The 21236-nt window shown below is 46.0% G+C and overlaps 1 protein-coding gene and 2 long non-coding RNA genes across 3 annotated transcripts; 2 read left to right on the plus strand and 1 right to left on the minus strand.

Annotated features, from left to right (window-relative positions):
• Window positions 1-229: 229 nt before the first annotated feature.
• On the plus strand, window positions 230-1538 carry LOC144310610 (uncharacterized). Its single transcript, XR_013376275.1, has 2 exons — window positions 230-560; window positions 774-1538. It is a non-coding gene; the product is annotated as an uncharacterized LOC144310610 (long non-coding RNA).
• An 8583-nt stretch (window positions 1539-10121) lies between these two features.
• On the minus strand, window positions 10122-12829 carry LOC144310609 (uncharacterized). The gene is made up of 3 exons (XR_013376274.1): window positions 11813-12829; window positions 11521-11598; window positions 10122-11443 (listed from the first exon to the last, which is right to left on the minus strand). It is a non-coding gene; the product is annotated as an uncharacterized LOC144310609 (long non-coding RNA).
• Window positions 12407-20629, plus strand: DMRTB1 (DMRT like family B with proline rich C-terminal 1). The gene is made up of 4 exons (XM_077891828.1): window positions 12407-13047; window positions 14734-14939; window positions 18077-18308; window positions 19622-20629. The coding sequence occupies exons 1-4, from the start codon at window positions 12465-12467 to the stop codon at window positions 19804-19806; spliced, it is 1206 nt and encodes a 401-aa protein (XP_077747954.1). The 5' UTR covers window positions 12407-12464; the 3' UTR covers window positions 19807-20629.
• Window positions 20630-21236: the final 607 nt, after the last annotated feature.

Below are 21236 nucleotides of genomic sequence, written 5' to 3' on the forward strand. Positions count from 1 at the left end.
GGTCTGAATAAAATTCTGTATGAACAATGAGAGTGCAACCTATTCTGCCTCATGAGGTTAAGGAGACTTCCCAGAGGAGATGACAACGTAGCTAGGTCTGTCATAATGAGTAGGACGAGTAGGAGTCTGTCACAATGAGTAGATGGAGAGGGGGAAAAAAAGTAGATGCAAAGGTAAGTCCAGGTTGGGGGAAACATGAATGCAGGAACTATTGGGGAGAGGTGAGTAATTCAACATGGAAGCTAGCAAGGGTTGAGTCTGGAAAAATAGAATGGGGTCAAATTAGGGAAAGTCTTAACACCTTGTTTGGCAGTTTGACTTTTATCCTGTAGGGAGGCCAACATCTCTCAGTAGTGTGATCCGTAGACCACTTGCATCAGGACAACCTGTAATGCTTTACTTAAAATCTACAATCACCCCCGGCCTTCTAAATGAGAATCCTCAAGGGTAGGAATATGCAATTGTAACAAGCTCCCTTAGGTGGATTCTTCATTAAACTTCATTAAGTTTTGAAAAACACAGTATGTGAATGATGGGAGGTCAAAGATTTTTTTTTAAAGGTTCTCTGATCAAGGGATCCCTGGGTGGCGCAGCGGTTTGGTGCCTGCCTTTGGCCCAGGGCGCGATCCTGGAGACCCGGGATCGAATCCCACATCGGGCTCCCTGGTGCATGGAGCCTGCTTCTCCCTCTGCCTGTGTCTCTGCGCCTCTCTCTCTCTCTGTGACTATCATAAATAAATAAAAATAAAAAAAAATTTTTTTAAAAAATAAAGGTTCTCTGATCAAGAATTTAGTACTTTTATCTGGAAATAGGTGTGTATACAACTCTGCACATTCATCAAGCTCTACACTTAAGATTAGTGAACATTAGACACTTTATGTGTTTTGCCATTTTTTAAAAATTGGTGGTATAAAATTCAAATCACAAACTGAGGATGATGGCCATTGGGAGAGAAGAATTTCTCAATCAAGTCTTTTTGAAGTCCTGTCTTTTTTTTTTAAGATTTTATTTATATATCCATGAGACAGACACAAAGAGAGGCACAGACAGAGGGAGGGCAGAGGGAGAAGCAGGCTCCTTGCAGGGAGCTTGATGTGGGATTCGATCCCCAGACCCGAGATCACGCCCTGAGCCAAAGCCCGGAACCAAAGTCAGACACTCCCCCAGGCATTCCTGAAGTCCCATCCTTATTGTAGTCTTATACCAGTGTTATATTAATTAAACAAGGCAAATAGACTAAGGTGGCTTTAATGCTTAGCAGCCTATGTGAGGAAACCAAAAACTAAGCCCGTAATTCCATCAGTGTTAAAAAACTGAAGACTAAGGACAGCCAGGCACAAATGGCCAACTAGTCTTTTCCAAGTAAGGCAACCACTTGAGCAACAGCCAATCAAATCATTTCTTTGGTTTGCTTTGTGATCTTTATAAAAGTCTTTTCCCTAGTTCCTGTCACCAGAGGCATCTAACTACTTCCCATTTGGTTGGTACTGCCCAACTGAAATTGATCTTTGCTCAAATAAACTCTTAAAACTTTTAATATGTCTCAGTGTATCTTATAACATCAGGAATTTAAGTATGAAAGAAAAGATTCTCACCTTGAGTCATAAGAAAACAAAATGTTAAGCTATCTCATGCTGAATAAATCAGGGTTCCCAAAGTATGTTCCTGGGAATATCGGTCCACCTGAAAAAGGTCAGTGGTCGCTCAAACATGTTTGAAGAGCATTTCATACCAGAGCTTTCATTCTCAAGTAAAGCGGTATCAACCCCAATGGGGCAAAAATTAGTTCACTGAGGGCAAAAAAACCCTCAATACGATAGTTTGTGTCCCCTAAAACATCCTACTCACCAAAGTCTTATTCCTTGGTAGTTAATTTGGTGGAGGGGCAGGTGGATAGAAAGGGGCAATTAGGGGAATATCTAAAAAGGCTTCTGGAGATGGAGTGCCAATAATGAATAATAACAGGTTGAGAACACAGCACTAGAGCTTCCTCATGGAGCTTCACAGGGCACCTGAACATATTGCAGAGTGAGAAGTTCCACAGTAAAGCACTTTAACTTTCTAACGTAGGGTTTCCTAATTTTATTAGATCTCAGAACCCCTTTTAAAACTTTTTTTTTTTAATTTTTATTTATTTACGATAGTCACAGAATGAGAGAGAGAGAGGCAGAGACACAGGCAGAGGGAGAAGCAGGCTCCATGCACCAGGGAGCCCGACGTGGGATTCGATCCCGGGTCTCCAGGATCGCGCCCTGGGCCAAAGGCAGGCGCCAAACCGCTGTGCCACCCAGGGATCCCCAGAACCCCTTTTTATATTATACTTTTTCACATTTCACAGACATAGTCTTCCATGGAACATATTTTGGGAAATGCTGAACTCTGTCAAAAATAGAGCTTAAAGGGGATCCCTGGGTGGCTCAGCAGTTTAGCACCTGCCTTTGGCTGAGGGCTCAATCCTGGAGTCCTGGGATCGAGTCCTGTGCTTCTCCCTCTGCCTGTGTCTCTGCCTCTCTCTTCTCTATGTCTATCATAAATAAATAAATAAATAAATAAATAAATAAATAAATCTTTAAAAAAAATAGAACTTAAAGAAAATAAAGAGTAAGGGAAGCTAGAATAATAATAGCAGTACCATTTACTTAGGCCTCTATTTCCTAAAGGTATAACTTGGATGTTTTCCTAACATGTAGCATGCATGGGTCACTGGTTATGAAAACAGAGGTTAAACAATTTATCTCATTCATAGGAGATACTTGTTCTGTACCCTTAAAATATTGCTCAAGAAAAAGTACAAGTTGAAGGGAAACAATTTAAGAGTCTTCAGTATGAAAAATTTTCACCTTTTTTCCTAGCTGTGTGACCTGAACAGTTAGCCTCTTTCTGAGCTTCATTTATTTATTTTAAAAATCTGTAATTAGGGTTGATTATAACTACCTTTAGAGTTGTTAAAAGATGAGATAATGCGCACAAAATACCTGGCCCAGCACCCTGTGCATTAATAAGCATTCCATGAATGTCCTTGTTCTGTTACTCCCCTATCTTTTCTGGCCCTCATTAATCCTCACAGAATTCATGTTTCTGTGATGCCCTAGTCTCTACTCTAGTCTGTCTCTACTCTTTCCCCTCCACTTGAGTGAATGATTTGTTCAATTAACTAAATTCCAACTGACTGATGATTTAGGATGAGAAATGAAGAAATCATAACTGGCAGAAACGTGAGCTTCTGTGACAGTCCCCCAGGATATGTCACAGCATAAAATAAATAGGACGGAGACTGCTCACCTGTGGCATAGCGGCTTGGGCCATAGAGAGGAACAGGACAGACACAACTGAGTAGACTTCCTCCTTTTCCAAACTGCCCCTCCTAGCCTAGTGCTTTATTCAGTTGAATTCTTTCTAGGGCAGCCAGCTTCCAGTTTGCCCCCAACTTTCCCATTTGTAACCCTGAAAGTCCAGTGACTCCAGAACCCCCTCAGTCCCAGGCCAATCAGGATGGTTGGTCATGATACTTTTACAAGTCCCAGCTGTGCCCAAGGCCTCCAGCCACAGCTAGCATACTGCAGATAAGAATTCCTGGCTTGGGAGCCAGACAGACCTGGGTCTAAATCCCGGCCTGTCCCATTTCTAACTACAAATCCTATAAATGTCATCTAACTTTGCTGAATCTCAGTTTCTTTAAGCTTCATCCTATTCTTTCCTGAATTGGTAATAAACTTCATATTATCATTAAATTAAATGACAATGAGTGCTTGCAAGGACATAGACCCTCAAAGAATGTTAGGTGTTTTCCCCCTTCCTGAACCCTTTATACTTAGGAGTTTCATGATCTCCTGGGGTACCGGATGTCTAAAAATCCCTGAAACAGAGGAGATGGCCATCAGGCAGTAGGGGGCACCGTTGCCACTATTCCTCCCTTCACTCCTCACACCAAAGCAATAAAGCTTTAGTAAACCACTGATCAAAGATAGCTAAACTCTAAACCCACACTTGGTTTTAACTTATCTAAATGTGTCCCACATGCCTGCAATAATGTTCAAGGTGTATCTGGATGATTTTAAATCATGTACATTTAATTTATAATCTTTCTTACTCCAGGAGGTTTATGATGTGCCAGGGGGTCAAATGTTTATTCCTAGAATTATTTAACCCCAATCAACTAATTGTTCTGATGAATTGTATGCCTTTTTTCTTTTTTGCTTGACCAGACTGGAAACAATGACAGCCATTCAACTAAGATTTACTGTAAAACTTGAACAGACTGGGAATTACGGAGTTCCTTAAACTGTCTCTGAAAATAACTATTTCTGATTTATTTGGCAAGTTGTAGGGGAAAAAGCAACAATCTCCAAACTCATTACACTAAATATGTTCTAACCATGTTTAAAGAAAATGTTGTGGGAAGTAATAATCCCTAGATGTTTAGATGAAAACTATTCATAACAAATCTTCATGCCTTTTTGCTTGTTTAAGGAATTATTTGTGCAAAGCAACATTAGTACTCCTAGAGTAGCAGTTGTTTATCTGGGGTGGGTTCTGAGGGATAAGGGCATAGATAAAATAATTTTCTATAAAATTTCCAAAGTTCTTAACAATTTTAAATGTCCAAAGGACTCCACTTATCCCCACTTACCAAGCAGCATATTCATAATTGATCCATGCCCTCTGGTTGGGATCTTAGAAGAATCTAAAGGAATGGTTTAGCCTTGATATATAATGATATCCTTCTTTCTTTTCTAGTTTACAGATTACTAGTAATTTATACCTGACAAGATAAATATGAAAATATTCCTATAAAAATAACATCAATACAGCTAAAGATCCAAAATGCAAACTAGAGGGGTGGAGTGGCTCGGTGGCTGAGCATCTGCCTTTGGTTCAGGTTGTGATCCCGGGGTCCTGGGATCGAGTCCCCTGTCAGGCTCCCCGCAGGCAGCCTGCTTCTCCCTTTGCCTATGTCTCTGCCTCTCTCTCTTTCTCTCTGTCTCTGTGTGTATGTGTGTGTGTTTCTCATGAATAAAATCTTAAAAAAAAAAAAAAAGCAAACTAGAGTTTTATTAGACTCTTCTGGCTGACATATTCTAATTAATAATTCCAATTCTAAAGCACGAGACAGATTCCATTAGAAAGGCCCTAAATAACAAAGAGTAGATTCAAGTTAGTGAAGGCAATCTAATCAACATGAGGAAGGAATGCATCCAAGTGGCTTACAGGACAGTGGTGTAACAGCTTGAATTTGATCTACTGTTAAAAATCTTGCTCCTTGGAAGTAGAAGGCCTACACAGACAAATCTCTCTTTCAGTGCTGTCCAGTAGAAATACAACGTGAGACATATAGGTATTCTGAAATATTCTGGAAGCCACATTTAAAAAGTAAAAGACCATGTTAAAATATGTCATTTAACTCAATATTCACAATATCATTATTTCAGTATATAATCTATACAAAATTATCAGTGAGATATTTTACATTCTTTTTTATACTGTCTTTGAAATCTGGTGTGTGTATTTTATATTTTTAGCACATCTTAATTTGGACTGGCCACACTTTAGAGTGCTCAATAGTCACATGGGAGTAAAGCTATGGTTTTGGTCAGCTCAGGTTTAATCTATGCTTGGAGAAGCTTGAAGCCACTTGGAAAAGTTGAGCTACTGAATTAAATCTGTTGGAGGTGGAGATACTATTTCTTTCTCTTCATTCCCCATTCCCTCGCCCTTCTTCCTCTTTGGTACCATATAATGCATGCTAACCATGTGCCAGTCCCAGACACTGGGCTGGGCATTATAATCCTGTAAGAGTCAGAGATCTTAAATGTATAAAGTAAGTGAAATAACTAAATAATGACAATGAGAGCATAATAGTTAAGAGGACAGACTGGGGAGCTATACATACATGTTCCTTCTACTTCCTGTTTGCCTTGGGGAAGAAATTTCTTAACTTCTCTAATCCTTGGTTTTATTATCTGTCAAATGGACATAACAAAAGTACTTCCCTTAGAGTTGTTCTTCTGTGATTTAAATCAGACTATGCCTATGTTGGGGAGGAAAAATTTTTCTCTACATTTTATTTTTTTAAAGATTTTATTTATTTATTCATCAGAAAGAGAGAGAGAGAGAGAGACAGAGACACAGGCAGAGGGAGAAGCAGGCTCCAGGCAGGGAGCCCAACATGGGACTCGATCCCAGGTCTCCAAGATTACACCCTGGGCTGAAGGCAGCGCTAAACCACTGAGCCACCTGGGCTGCCCTTTTCTCTACATTTTAAAGGTTCTTCTGTCTGGTCTAAGAATTAAATTGTCACGAGACAGATGAACAGGAGAAAAAAAATTAATTTTGTATGTATGAGAATCCTCAAATACATGAGGGATTTAATAACAGAAAATTTAAATGAGGCACATATGACATCCTGAGCTAAGGAATAAGGTAGAGATCTGGGGCTTCAAAAGGGAGGAGGGCAGTAAGAGCAGATTAGTAATTAGGTGTTTGACCTGTCGTACAGATCAATCATTCAGATAAAACATTTCTGATAATAACTCTTATTCTGGCAAAACCCCTCAATTTAGATTCTTTTAGGTAGTTTAGGAAGGGTAGAAAGTTTCTCTTAAGCTTTCAGGGTCTTGAGTGACTTCAGCTCAAAAGAGTCAACAGTAGCACATTTTGAGGAGCCTTGTTCTGAACCCCTCCACCTGCAAAGCTGTATGCATTCATTATATATTAACAATATTAAATGGGATAAATGTGGATAAATGTACTTTGGAATTTGTAGCACATTATACAAATATTATTACTGCTTGTACTACTGCAGTACAGAGAAGATAAGTGACTTAGCCAAGGTAACACAACTAATGAGTAATGATCAAGTTCTCATCCAGTTTGCCTGTCTCTAAAGCAATTATTTCTTGCCATCTGTTTATAGTTACAATATGGGCTAAATTTGTACCGATGCTGTGACTTAAAATGAAAAGAAAGGTCTCTTGAAAGATAAATTCCTGATATGTTTGCCATTCTCATAGAAGCAGAATTTAGGGGGAAATTCTGGGTGTTTTGTTTTGTGTAAATAAAAATTTACTGTTTTAAAAAAACTAGACAAGGAACATACACATAGAGGAAGATTAATTTTCTTTGCTCCTTTCTTCTTTTAGACTCTCATTTTATTGGGGGAACAGTGCCTTGCATTTATTGACATTAAATTCATATATGTTGTGTTAAACCAAATCTGCATTTTACTAAAAGAGAGAGATATTTAAGGCTATTATTCCCCATTAACAATGTATTTATGGGGACATGTGCCTCTTTTAAGACAAAAGTTTTCCTGAAATTTATTGAAATTTGATAGTACTTGTAATAGTTACATGTGAAAATTTCTGTATGTAAAAATATTTTTTCATCAAATTAGGAAGTGAAAACAAAACAAAGGTCAGTGCTATTGGGTCTAATTCAGTGAACTGTACCACTTTGAGTATGCCTCATCTCTGCCCAGATTGTATACTTTCCGTTTGTTCCACAAAATTGTTTATTCTAGTCTTTATCTACAAAACTTCTCCAACTGCTTTTTGCTTGATTTCATCTCACTCTATTTTTCTGTCACTCTTTTGTCTTCCATCACTGCTACTTTGTGATTCTTAGGAGATTCCTAGGAGAGGTCACACGAATCAGTGAACAGGGCTGCAGGGTTAGGAGAATCAGGTGGCTAGCATATTGTTAGTCCAGGGCTGTGGCTAGCCTTGGGTGTGTGTTCCATCGGGAACAACCACCCCAAAGAAAACCATACTCAACTCCATTTTAATCTTGCAATACCTATATGAGTCCTAGTTACTTACCAGGACTACTTCTACTAGTTCTACTTTCTGAAAGAAAAACCAAGGTCACGGACATGTCTGGATATGTGGATTCCAGTTTGGCCTCTCCTTTGTCTTAGTTACACCCATAATTTCTCCCCAAGGACTCTCTCCGTGATCTGGCTACTGTTAAACTTTTATACCTTCTCTCTCTCCAGTCCTGACTTCACTGTACTTTATAGCCACATTACAGGCCTTCAAACATGCTCTAAGATACCCCTCTCCTGCTCCTGTACCTAATTACAGGCCTTCAAACATCCTCTGTCTAAGATACCCCTCTCCTGCTCCTGTACCTAATTCCTACTCATCCTTTCAGCCTCAGCAGAAAAACAAGCCCCTAAAAGGAGCATTTTTCTAAGTAGGCTCCACACTCAGTGTGGAACCCAAAGCCAGCCTTGAACTCACGACCTGAGATCAAGTCCTGGGCTGAGATCAAGAGCTGGACACTTATTTGACTGAGCCACCCAGGTGCCCTGGGAGCTGCTCGCTCTTTCTTTTCTTTTTCTTTCTTTCTCTCTCTCTCTTAAAATATTTTATTTATTCATGAGAGACACAGAGAGAGGCAGAGACAGAGGCAGACGGAGAAGCTCCCTAGGGGAGCCCGATGTGTGACTTAATTCTAGGACCCCAGGATCATGACCTGAGCCACAGACATTCAACCACTGAGCCACCCAGGTGCCCCTGGGAGCTGCTTTCTTGATGCAGGTTAGGCTCCCTTATGTGTTCCTATAGCATTCTGGTTCTCCCTGTACCCTACTCCCTAGCTTTTATCTGGAATTATTTGTTTACTGTCTGATTTGCCAGCTAGAATATATGCCTAAAGGTAAGGATTCTGAATTTTTATTTATAAAGTGTCTCAAACACTTAGCACATAGTTGGCACTCAATAAATATTGGCTGTGGGTGGAGGAGAGCAACTGAGCAGGGCATCTTAGGAAGCTTTCCCAGGTTGCTACTACCTTCACCCCCCTTTGCCCCATCTGTAATGGTATATATAATAAGACAATTTCTATTCATCACTAAAGCTTTCTTAGGGAGAGCACTGTATCTGTGTAGAAAAAATATTGAGTTAGCAGAATATGGACTTTGAGGATAGATTTCCTGGTTTTGAATCATGGCTTTGCCACTCAATGGCTGGAAAATCTTGGGCAAATTACTACTCTAGGTCGCAGTTTCTTCATGTGTAAAATGTGTAAAATGGGAGTGAAAAAAACAGCACCTACCTTAGATGACTGTTGTAAGGATTGTATGAATCCTCAACGGACTAAAAATGACTGCATATAGAAACAGTAAGTGCTAGCTGTTATTATTACTGTTAGTAAACCATCAGGGGTTGGGGGTGAGCTCAAGGAACCAAAGTTGATCACCAAATTCTGCTTGTCAGAGAGTGGTCCTGTTCACTCACCGTGGGCTTTCTGTTTTGTATGCTTGGGGAGAGTTGCTGAAGCCAAGCTAATTTACTGTGCCAATTAGAGATGAGATAATTTTGACACTGGCAGGAGAGGGAGGCAAGAGCCATTTGCACATTTAACAAATATTTACCGAATGTCTATTTTGTGCTAGACATAAAGGAAAATAAGATAGTCACAGCTGTTACAGAGCTCCCAAAAAATCAAGAAAGAGAGAAACCAGAGAGGCTGGGGGCTGGGGGTGGAGGGAGGGAGTAGACCAGTTTCTCTCCAATAACACAGCAGGATGCTAAGGCAGGATTTTCAAGCATTGGCTATAGGATGTGTCATGTAAATCCTCCCTTTCATCCTCTACAAAATCTTCAATAAAGTTTTCATTGCTCACTGGAGAGAGCTTGAAGAGGGGAAGATAGCAGCTATCTGGGTTATAACTGTTAGGGGAAAGAAGCTATAGGCAAAAAAAGCCCTTTCTTCCTCTTGTGTACTCCCAGTAAGGAAGCATTACAGTGCATGCAATATTTAATGATTATAAATGATACCTCCATGCATTGTATAATGCAAGACTCTTTACAATGAATACAAATTAAGCAGTACCAATAGCAGTCATATTAACTGAAAAGAAGAGGCATTATTCAAGACAGGAAGCTTGGGACTTGAAGGGAAAAGGAGCCTCGCTTGAAGCTGGGAGTCACATATGACCACCAAGCCGCTCCTTTGTGGTTAATTAGTCAAACTGGTGATTCCTCAGCCACTATGACTCCGTTATTTTATAAACCACTGCTTAAGAGGATGCAGACTTTCTTTTTTTTTTTTTTTTTAAGGAAAGTTTTTTTTTTTTTTTTTTTAGATTTTATTTATTTATTCATGAGAGACAGAGAGAGAGAGAGAGAGAGAGAGAGAGAGACAGGCAGAGGGAGAAGCAGGCTCCATGCAAGGAGTCCAATGTGGGACTTGATCCTGGATCTCCAGGATCACACCCCATGCTGCAGGCGGCGCTAAACTGCTGCGCCACCGGGGCTGGATGCAGACTTTCTTAAACATAAATATCCTAAGGTTTAGGTGTGGAGAAAAAAAGGGAGTCTACTATATACTTATGGCTCCCATCTTTTTATGACTTCAGTTTTTCATTTTTACCATTTTTAAAAAATAACAATTTAAAGAAACGTATATATTTCTTTAAAAAAGCAGCAGCCTAAGAAGTAATCAGTCATCAAACTAAATAAAACAAAACTATCAATTTTCCTGAATTTCCAAGAGTGAAATAAATAAAGCTCTGTTGGAATTTACCTACACAAATTGAGACTTCCCAGGGAAGAGAGAAATAAACTAGTCTTTTTTTCTTTTTTCTTAGATTTGTTTACTCTGTAAACCCTGGGGTTTTTGCATCTTATAATGTGACTACTGATTAAAAAGATATATGGTTGTTTACTAATGTTCTCAAAGCATGATGCAAATTCACATCACCTATGGGTATATTCTGCCTCTAAAGCTATGAAGTAAATATGGAAGCATTTTGTAGTTAACAAGGCCAAAATATGTTAATTCGAATAGTTGGCTTTGAATAGGATTTTCCTTTAAATCATTAATAGGAAAATGAAGAGAGCTTGGGTGGTCAAGCATGAAATGTAAATGAGAGCAGTGTTCTTTTTTGTCTTATCCTCGAATGTTAAAATTTAAATCTGATAATGCAGAATATGACCTTATCATGAAACAATGCAGCTTATGCCCCAGATTTTTTGACAGTAGTATTGAAACTATGATTTTTAAGTACCACTTTCGAATGACAAGTTCAGTGAAAAAATTAGACATTTTGAATTGGTGGAGTCAGAAAATGAGCATGCCTGTTCTTTTATCTACAGGATCATATTTTTTTAAATCAAAAACTAAGACTTAGGGGTGTTAGAGCAAAGCAGAGACAACCTAGATCTCTTTAAATGGATGTAAAATTACCAGTGAAATCCCTGAAGGGCCAAATAATACAGGAAGCATATACTTTTGCCCTCTTATTAAAATGAGGAATATATTTCTTTAAAGCAGAAAAGGGCCTTACAAACCTCTTTTCAGGTCCCGGTTTCTAATCAGCCTCAGAATGGCAACCATTCCCTATTGTCAGGCTGCTGGTGAGAAATGCAAAGGAGCCAGCAGCAACCAAGAGTTCCAGAAATTCAAGGTGGACACCAGGCCTCGGCTTCTGCCATTCTGTTAGCAGAAAGAAAATTTCAGAAAAAGGTCAGCTTAAAACACACACATTTTAGCAAGGTTTTAAGTGTAACCACCTTCTTAAATATGTCTGATCCTGTGATTACAAGCTTTTCAATGTAGGTGTTGGTGATTAATTTTCCCATTTTTTGGACCTGGAAGAAAAGAAAAAAAAAGACCTCAGAGTATCATACCTTTCTTTCAAACAAGAAAATGAATTAATTTAGTAGCATTAGAAAACTATGAAGTTTGTGCCAGTTTTCAGATGTACCAAGATTTGGGCTGCTTTACAGGGAACAACCAAATTCGTGGCAAAGTTAAAAAGGATAAAAGCTCCCGCTAAAATATCCTGTCTAAAGCATGCTTTACCTTGGAAGCCATCAACAACAGCAACGCACCATTTGCCAGAAATGCATTTCTCTATCTTGCTAGTAGGGCACACCCTTGAGCAACCATCATACTGCGCTGAGCTCTTGAGAATATTCTGGAAGCATCACCGTGAGCCGCTGCTTCTCAGCAGGAGGGAGAAATGAAATCCAGCAGAAGCAGAAACTTTTGGAAGGAGAAACATGGTTTGCCCCCTTCAATGCTTTTCTCCTGGAACGGGTGTGTACGGAGAGGCCTGTTCCTCTGGAGCTTTAAATCTGTTGGACCGTTGACTATCACTCCGCCTTTTTTGAAGTTACAGAAACCTCTTCTGTCCACGCTGTGGCGGGAACAGAAAGTTTGGAAAATTAAACGGGTAAGACTTGAGATATCCTGGACGACATACATGCACTAGCACTCCCCGAAGAATCTCTTCCACCCAAGCCTTTGCATGCAATTCACTAAGACACGGAAAGCCTCCACATTTTGCACTCCAAAAAAAGGAGGGAAAATGCAAGGGTCCCGTGCAGTTCCCGGGACCTACGAGAACCACTTTGTTACAAGTGTATCCAAAGTCCCCAGCGCCAGGGACTTGCGGGGCGCCGCTCGTCCTCGCTGCACTCGCTCGGCAGCTCCCGGAGGTGGCGGTTGTGCTATGAAGGCAGACCCCGCCGGGCTGGCCGACAAGATGCTGCGGACCCCGAAGTGCTCGCGGTGCCGGAACCACGGCTTCCTGGTGCCGGTCAAGGGCCACGCGGGCAAGTGCCGCTGGAAGCAGTGCACCTGCGAGAAGTGCTACCTGATCACCGAGCGCCAGAAGATCATGGCCGCGCAGAAGGTGCTCAAGAGGCAGGCCTCCGAGGAGGAGCAGGACATGGCCCTGGGCGCGCAGGGGCCCGAGCCGGCGGCGGGGGCCGCGGCCGCCGCGCCCCCGGGCCCCAGCCTCCGCCAGCTGCTTCCGGTGGCCGCCTCGGGAGAGCGGGAGGCCGGCCCCGAGGGCCGCGTGGCCGCGGGCTTCCCCGAGAGGCCCCCGCGCGGCCCGAGCCCCGGGCCGAGCGCCTTCCAGCCGGTCCTGGGCGGCCGCGGCCACGCGGGGCTGAGCGCACGAGCTGCCGCGGCCGCGCCGGGTCCGCTGGGGCTCCCGCTCGGGCCCGAGGCCGCCGGCAAGGGCTTCCCCGGCCGCTTGGAGCTGCGCAGGCCGCTGCGGCCCGTGCCCAGCCCGCCGTTCGCCGACTTCGGTAAGAGTCCGGCCCGGCGGCCCAGGCCCCCCGGCGTGGATGGTGCGGCCATGGGCCCTCGGGTGGGGGTGGGGGTGGGGGTGGGACGTAAATGCTTCCGGGCGTACTCGGGTTTGGAAAACCGTAATCTACAGTCCGGGGCTGGGTGCCATTTTGCAAAAGATTAAAGGCTAGAAAGAAATACGGTTGTTCCGGAGGCTCTTAACACGTAGCCAGCTGCGGGCCTTCCGGCCTTGAGAGAAAGAAAATGGCCCCCAGCGCCTGAGCCGTGGCTCCTCCTCCAGGAAGACGCCCCAGTGCCCTTGCGCGCTTCTTCCCGCCCTTTTCTTGGGCTGGTGGCGCCTCCTTCAGGACGCCCCTGTGCGCGGGCCTGCTCGACGGGGCTGCGCCTGCGCACTCTTCCCCTTGCCTCCGCGGGAGGCTCCTCCCAGCCAACTTTGCGCGTGCGCACCTTGCCCCCCCCCCCCCCCCCCCCGCCTTCCCGGGGAGTGGGAGCGCGGTCTCTGCTCCCCACTGGAGAGCAGTTGGTCTATTGATCCTGCCTTTTTTCCTTCCCTTCCCGCCATATGCATAAATTCTTGGTAAACGCATGGTTCTTAATGTCTTGTGGTCTTCACTATTAAAAGTACAATTTCAAGTCACATACAGACTTGAGGCTCCTTTTGGGTGCAGACACGTGGTTTTTTTTTTTTTTTTTTTTTCCTTTGTTTTTCTCTATGGCGGTGTGGTAGAAAGCACAGGAGGCGAGCTATTCTGTGGAAACCTCTCCCCGCTGTGCTAAGGGGATTGGCCTAGATGCCCTCTGAAGGCCATTTCTGCCTTCTGGGACATTCTAGGAGAACTCAGGCCTCTGGGAAACTAGAGAGGGATGACAGACCTGAAACAGCAATTCTAGAAGATATCTTTCCACAGAGACAGTGCCTTTCTCTATTCCACCTCAACAGGGACTGAGCACGTAACTGTGCCTGACACTAGTGATGAAGAAGTGACGGGGAAAGTCACATTTGTTGCCTTCAAGGATCTCCTCCTTGTGGGAGGGACAGCACAGATCAAGGAATCCCACAAATCAATGTGTAGAGCTCGAATGGGTAATGGTTTAGTTGTGGTCTGAAGGAAGAGTAGGAGCTAGATATTGAGGACTTTATTTAAGCACAGTGAGGTTGGGGGAAAAGCCTTCCAAACTGAGGGAAGGAACAGCAGGTGCCAAGGCCTTGAGATTGCTGAGAAAGAAGAAGATGCGAGGTTACAGTGTGTAAGGAGGCCGGGGTGGAGGCAGGAACAAGCTCTCATGGGGCTTTAGGGCCAAAGGCATTTTCTAAGAGCAGTGGGACGTGGCTGAAGGGCTCTAAAAGCAGGGAGGATCAAAAGCATAATGGATGTGGCAGTTCTTTGTAAGTGGATTTGAGTGTTGTACTGCTACCTTTGTACAGGGATACGCTCTTTTCTCTAGTTCTATGTTTTAATTTTTTAATTTAACTTAATTTTTAAAAAATATTTTATTTATTTATTCATGAGAGACACAGAGGCAGAGGGAGAAGCAGGCTCCCTGCAGGGAGCCCGATGTGGGACTCGATCCCAGGACTCCGGGATCACAACCTGAGCCAAAGGCAGACGCTCAACCACTGAGCCACCCAGGTGCCCTATTCTGTGTGTTTTTAACGCTTCCCTCGTTGCTTACCTTTTCAGGGCTCCCTCTGAGCGTCAACTCCGATTGTGTAATGGGGCCTGAGTACCTGGAGAGAGAGCCTTCCAAGCTGTATCCCAGCTGCTCCAACATGCATTCCTACTGCCCATTCCCACTGGGCTACCAGGATGCATCCCCGACTCCGGGGATCCCCCTCCAGCGGGGCTTCCGGCATGTGTCCTGCAGCCACTTCCATGGAGGAGGCTTGGTAGGTCCCATCCCCCATTCCTTTCCTGGTTTTTCTTTATCCCAGATGCTGCTGCTGTTATTTTGGATCCTCTGTCCTAGTAAGTGAACTGAAGTACCCATCTGTGCCAGGGCCTGAGCACTGGTAGGACAGGTACAACACTGACCTTGTGCGGTGTGCACCTTTCGGAGTGAACACGTGTAGGCATGTCCATCTGTGTGTCAGCACATTGGCCTGGGCTGTCTGTGCTGTGGTATGTGCTTTTCAGAGCTAGGGGTTCAGGTAAGGACTGTAGACAAATCTCGGGTACACCTGGGGAACAGCCACATAGTACCACGGCCTGAGTGAGTGACCACCAGCTGGAGCTGGAAGGGTGCTTCATCTTGCTGGGTACCAGAAGGAAAGTATCACTCCTGGAACCACACTGTTGAGGGCAAAGCCAGGAGCACATGGAGGTCCCCTGCCAAAAGATAGGGGTCACTTGAGACTGCTGGGGGCTTTCAGGAAGAATTTAAGCTTAGTCTCAAAATATGGAAGCCTTCTTCCAAACACCTGTCACCTTAAGGAAACATTTGTTGAAAGAATGGACAAGATGTAATCTTTTTATAAGACCAGTGGTCATTTACTAACAGCTGTGTTCTTTAAGCCTGTGTTTTGAATACTGAGTATGTAAGAATCAGGCCGTCCCTGTTGTATGAGGTACAAGTTGGGGTGACCAGGTTTGTGGCCTTGGTTACCAGCTCCTTCCAGACCAGAGTGGCTAAAAGCCCTTTCCCCTTTGACAACCCTGAGGCCTGTCAGGGCTGCAGAGGCCTGGGTAACCAGTCCTGATGGGGCCCCATCAGACTGGATCTGTGGGGCAGGTCAGTTCTAATGCAGCTCAAGTTCAGGGAAATGTAAGCCACCATTACCTTTCCTCCCTCCCTCAGGGCTAAAAGCCTAACCCTGGGTATTAGAGTGACGTTTCTCTTGGGTGGCAGGTAAAGAAGAGTGAGGACAGAGCATGCTTTTTTGTGAAAAGTGGTTGAGAAGAAAGGAATGCTTGATATTTACATACGGAGAGTCTTAGCTGCAGTGTGTGGAGCCATTGTGAGGGGCTTCACACAGGTCAGGCACACCGGGGACAGGGTCCCCACTCCTGCTGCAGCCCCAGCAGCATCTCTTCTGTCTGTTTTAGACATTGTTAAGTTTTCTAGAAGTCCTTTTCCATTGATTCTAAGGAAAAGCTTTGAAACCCACTGGTCTTGATAATTTCCAGGGTGCCTGTGACCCTCCTGTGAGCCATCAGGGTACGCTGTATCACCCCACTGTAGCATAGAGGAAGACGACTCAGAGAAAGTTAAGTACTTGTTCATGGTCACAGAACCTGGGAGTGAAGGACTGGTGTTCACATTACATAGCTGATCAGAACAGAGCTGTCACCCCAACTCTGGGGCCCTGGCACTTACTTCTGCTCTCCAAGGTATCTCTGTCATGAGAGGCAGAGCAAACACGGCCCTTGACTCTACACCACCCCTGCTATACCTGAACTCTGGGGACGCTGGCCACCCCACTGCAACTCCAGGAGAGCACAACGCCTCCAGCCTTCACACAAAGAGAGGGGCCTCTGGCCAAGTAGAGCACGCACCCACCGTCTGCTCACACAGAAGCTTGGATGGAGCCTGGCGTCCAGGGTGGAGCTCTGATTGACAGGCTTGCCAGACGGCCTTTGTTAAGAGTGTGATCTCAGTTGGTTTATCTGGGCCTGAGCTGCCACCACAGGCCCCAGGCAGGAGCTGTGATCCAGGGAGAGACTTGGCTGAGCAGCTTGGAATTAAAGCACTAATAATCCCCCTTCCCACCCCCTTCACGTCTGGATAGAGGATCAGGCATTTATTTCTGAAGCTGTTTCAAACCCAAGAGCCTATGAATTGCTTTCATCCTTGTCCTGCTGTCCCTCCTGACCGAGCTCTGAGATATTCCCCATGGATGTCCTCAGCCTCCTACTCCTGTTCCTACCCCATTTGCTGCTGCTTCACTTCCTCTGTTCTCTTCCCACAAAACAGCACAAGCTTGGAGTTGGATAGACCTGGGATCCAACCCTACTTCCACTATTTCCCAGCCATATGGCCTGGGGAAGTCCTCTGATCTCTGAGGGTCTGACTCAGGTTCTGTCTGAACAGTAGGGGAAAGAGTACCCACCTCACAGGGCTGTGGACAGATTGAATAAGGTGTGATGCATGGGAAGTGCCTGGCAGAGGGTCTGGCACGTACTGGATACTTAAAGGTGGGCTTTCTCCCTTCCTTGTTAGAAAATGCAGACTGCCTCAAGGCTTCAGTGTGCTCATATATGACTCACCAGTGTGGGGTAGTGTGTGGGGTACTCCAATCCCTTGACAAAGAACACTTAAGAGCACGTAAAATACCTTATAGGACACTAGGGTTCTCCAAAACACAGCTTGTAAAATGCTGCTCTGAAGTATCTGATGCAGAAGGAAATACTAGGACCTACATCTGAAATGTATTACCACTTTTTATTACATTCATGTCTTTCTCTGTTAAGCTGTGAGTGGTGTGGCCATCACTGCAGATGCCCCATTCCAGCCATAGGGTCCTGTAGCGTGAGCTTATCCTTTGGTTGCCGAGGAAGCAGCAGACGCACAAGCTGCCCGCTGGAGCCGTGTTGCTGTGGTCTCCCAGCTCCCCTTGCCTAAGTCACAGCTATGGGAATAAGGCCCCCGACTCTGGTGTCTACATCCTTAGCTGTACCAGAAGGAACCACAGGGGTTGGGATGTGTTGGCACCTTCCCCAGCACAGAGCAGCAGAGCAGCCACAGGACCCACTTTTGCCTCTCACTTCCCAGCTCTGTGGCCCTCGGCCTGAAGCTTCACCCCACTGACACTCATTGCAGTGAGGATGGTGCTAGAACCTCCCTCCTAGGGTCAGAAGGGCTCAGTGTGACTATGTGGCTGTTCCCCAGGCGTACCTGAGATGCCTGAATTTCTTCTTGCCTTCAATCACTGGATGGGTATTTGCTGAACACCCTGTTTCATGTGCCCTGTGCCTAGATATTGGGTCACAGAGGTGAATCTACCCCTTTGGGAGCCCCCTATTTAGCAGTCTGAGGCCTGTCTGACCAGCCTGTCTGGCTAACCCTCTCCCTCTGGGCGCCATGCAGGTCCCGGAGCCAGTGGGAGACTTCCAGCCAAGCTACTACCCGCTGCCGCCGCCGCCGCCACCTCCACCGCCGCCGCCGCCTCCGCCACCACCGCCACCACCACCACCGCAGCCTCAATTTCTCCCACCAGGCTTCTTGTCTGCGCTCCACTTTCTGCCGCCTCTGCCACCGCCGCCACCACCGGCGTCTTTCTCTCTCACCATTCTGTCTGATACAGACAAGGAAACCACTGGTAAGAGGGCCCCAGGCTTTCAGCTTCTGGGGAGCCAGGAGGACTTCCTGGAGGAAGGGGGCCTAATCACAAAGTAGAGGTGGAGAGCAGAATTTAAAATGCATTGGGTCTGGGGATGAGCTCTTCAGTTATATCCCTCTTTTTATTCCATATGCAAGCATCCAAGAGGGGCTCCCCAGTCTCAGGTGAGAAAACCAATGGAACCCTGAGAGGTTCTCACATATGTAAATGGAAGATGGCAGCGCTTGGATCTCCACAGAATTCTGTCTGGCTCCGGAGCTCATGCTAATTCCCAATTCCCCCCCCCCACCCCCACCCCTTATCAGGGCCTGTGGGCAGAGATGTGAAGGATGGCATTCCTGTGGTGTGTTCAGGAGACCAGCTGTGCCAGGCTGCTCTGGCTCAGCTGGGGCTATTCTAGAGAGGGAAGCAGCAGATGCTGAGGCTGGGGCAGCAGCTGGAACTGGGTGGGGGTTGCTAGGGATAAGTCCTCGTGGAGAGAAACCGGCCAGGAGCCAGGGACCCTGTCCTTCATTGCTCTGCCACTGGCGCACTGGGTGACCTCAGGCCCTCCCACTCACTCGAGGCCTGTCTCCTCATCTGTAAAATGGGTCCTGTTAACAGGGTTATTGTGGTAGTCAATATTAGAGGTAAAAGTGCTTTAGGTTTTCTTACGAGGGCTCTTGCAGCTTTAAAGGTTCTAGGATTTTTTTTTTTCCCCTTTCAGTCCTTCCCTGAGGCTCCCTAGGAAAAGGAAGTGAGGCCTTCTGTACACACGTGCTGTGTTTGAGATGCCTAGATAGGCAGAGATGGTGTGTGGCTTGAAGCATGCTGGCCCCAGAGCCAGACAGTAGCTTTGTGACCCGCGGCAAGGTCATTCAGTCCTTGGAGCCTCCCCCCTCCCTCACCTTCTGCAGAAGTGGGCTTAACGGCCCCACCTCAGGAGGTGATTCTGAGGACCCATCTGAACCTGCACCCCAGGACGGCATTTGTGTTCATTCTCCCTGTTTCCTGTCATCCCCTGCTGACCTGACGTTGGGAGGGCAGATCTCATTCCCCAGAAGCGTGCAGAAGTTCAGAGCCTCGGGGTAGCTTGCTCCTGGCCACCCAGCTGGCGACAGGCAGAGCCAGAGTGTGAGCTGGAGTCTGTGTTGGGCTGGGGCTAGGCTGCCAGGGTCCGGACACCTGGCCCATGGAGGGCAAAGGCATTCTCCGCAGGGGCTGGGAACCCTGAGAATGCCTGACCAAAAGTTTGCATCTGAAAGTAGGTAATTCCCCTGTTTGTAAATCCAGCCCCTCTTTGTCCTTCACAGATGGCCAGGATGCAGGGGTACCAGAGGAGCCCGGGGTGCCTGAGGCGGAGGCGGGGGCCCCTGAGGCGGAGGACCCTGAAGCGGAGGCGGGGGCCCCTGAGGTGGAGGCAGAGGCGCCTGAGGCAGAGGCGGAGGTGCTGCCGGGTGAGCCCAGCCAGCTGCCTTCCAAGGAGCAGTCCGACTAGGCCCTGGCATGCTTGGGCCAGCGGGGTGGGGGTTGCGGGTGTTGCAGCAATGATGTTCTTAACGGGTTTGGGGATGTGTAGGGAGGAAGGGTAGTAGTAGACATAAAATGGCAGTTTAATTTCCATTTCAAGACAGGAGGGAGGAAGGTGATTTCTAAGGTTCTCTCTATCCAGAGACGTGGGATTGACCAGGAACATGGAGGATGGTTAGCAGGGGAGGGCCAGGGCTTTGAGGATTGGGGGGCTGGTGGAAGCTCACATTTAGGAATGAATTTAACTGAGTCTGGGTTGTGCTGCTGTTAGACTCACTCCCAGAAGTGGTCTTTGATTTCCTCGGGCCCGCTCCAGGACAGGAGGCACCATCTATTTCAGCCTTCTGCTTCCGCCTCTGCTTGGTCCCAGCTGGGGGCAGCACAAACACTGAGCCCCAAGCACATCCAGGTGGTTTGTGTGGGCAGCTGGGACCAGGTGCTGACAGCAGGTTCTACAGCGTCCTTCCCTGCTGCTCTATCTCTTGTGAGGGCTGCCTGGCCACTGCCTCTCGCCCCTTCTCCAAGGGGCTGCACCAAGCATTCTGACTGCTGGGGCTGCCTCCTCTCCTCTCCATAAAGTTTAAGCCACTATAGGCATCTTTTCTGGTTAAAAAAAATCTATTAAAGTTTGACTATTTGATATTTTTATAGTGATTGCCAACTTTAAAAAGTAGGCTGTTTGTAAGCACTGATGCAGTTCTCAGAAGAGAATGGTGCTTCTAAATCATCTATGTATCCATTTCTTCTCTGGGGACAGTTGACTGTTGAAATAAAATAAGCAGTGGAAATCATCGTGCAAGTTTCATTTTCTTTAAGTCTTGTGGAAGGTGGTTTTGGGGAGAGCGTCTGGGCCTGGCAAGTCCCTTCCTGGCTTACCTCCCCTTTCCCTGTTGCCAAGGGAGAGGGTTGGGCCAGGCTACTAGATTTCTGTCTGTCGTTGATATTCCCACCATTTTTCTTAAGCAGTGGAGACCTTTTGAGGACATTGCAGACACACAAGATGTAAAGATTTCTTTTAGTTTCCCTCACTCAGCTGTGGGGGTGGTCAGAAGTTGGGATCTCAACTCTATCTTAAAGGTGAAAGTAGGCATTCCTGGGGGGTGGGTGCAGAAAGAGTAAGGGACCTGGAGTGAAGGATTCTGGGTGAGACACTGTGTCCTGTCCTCTGTCCAGGGGCAGACTGGCACTCAAACAGGCCAGTCTGCATGCCACCTGGCTTGTAGGCAGGGGTGTCCCAGAATCCCCAGGACAAGCGGCAAGATGATCGCTGAGAAATGCTCTCTGTTCTCCCAACATGAGTGTCCTGGCTGGGCCTCGGCCTGCTCTGTTGGCACTGGAGCAGGATCTAGTCCTAGAAGGTTTCTGTCCCTGCTTTTTGGGCAGTCCTAGCAGGGCCGA

The sequence above is a fragment of the Canis aureus genome, chromosome 3, assembly GCF_053574225.1.
Source record: "Canis aureus isolate CA01 chromosome 3, VMU_Caureus_v.1.0, whole genome shotgun sequence".
Lineage (NCBI taxonomy): Eukaryota > Metazoa > Chordata > Mammalia > Carnivora > Canidae > Canis > Canis aureus.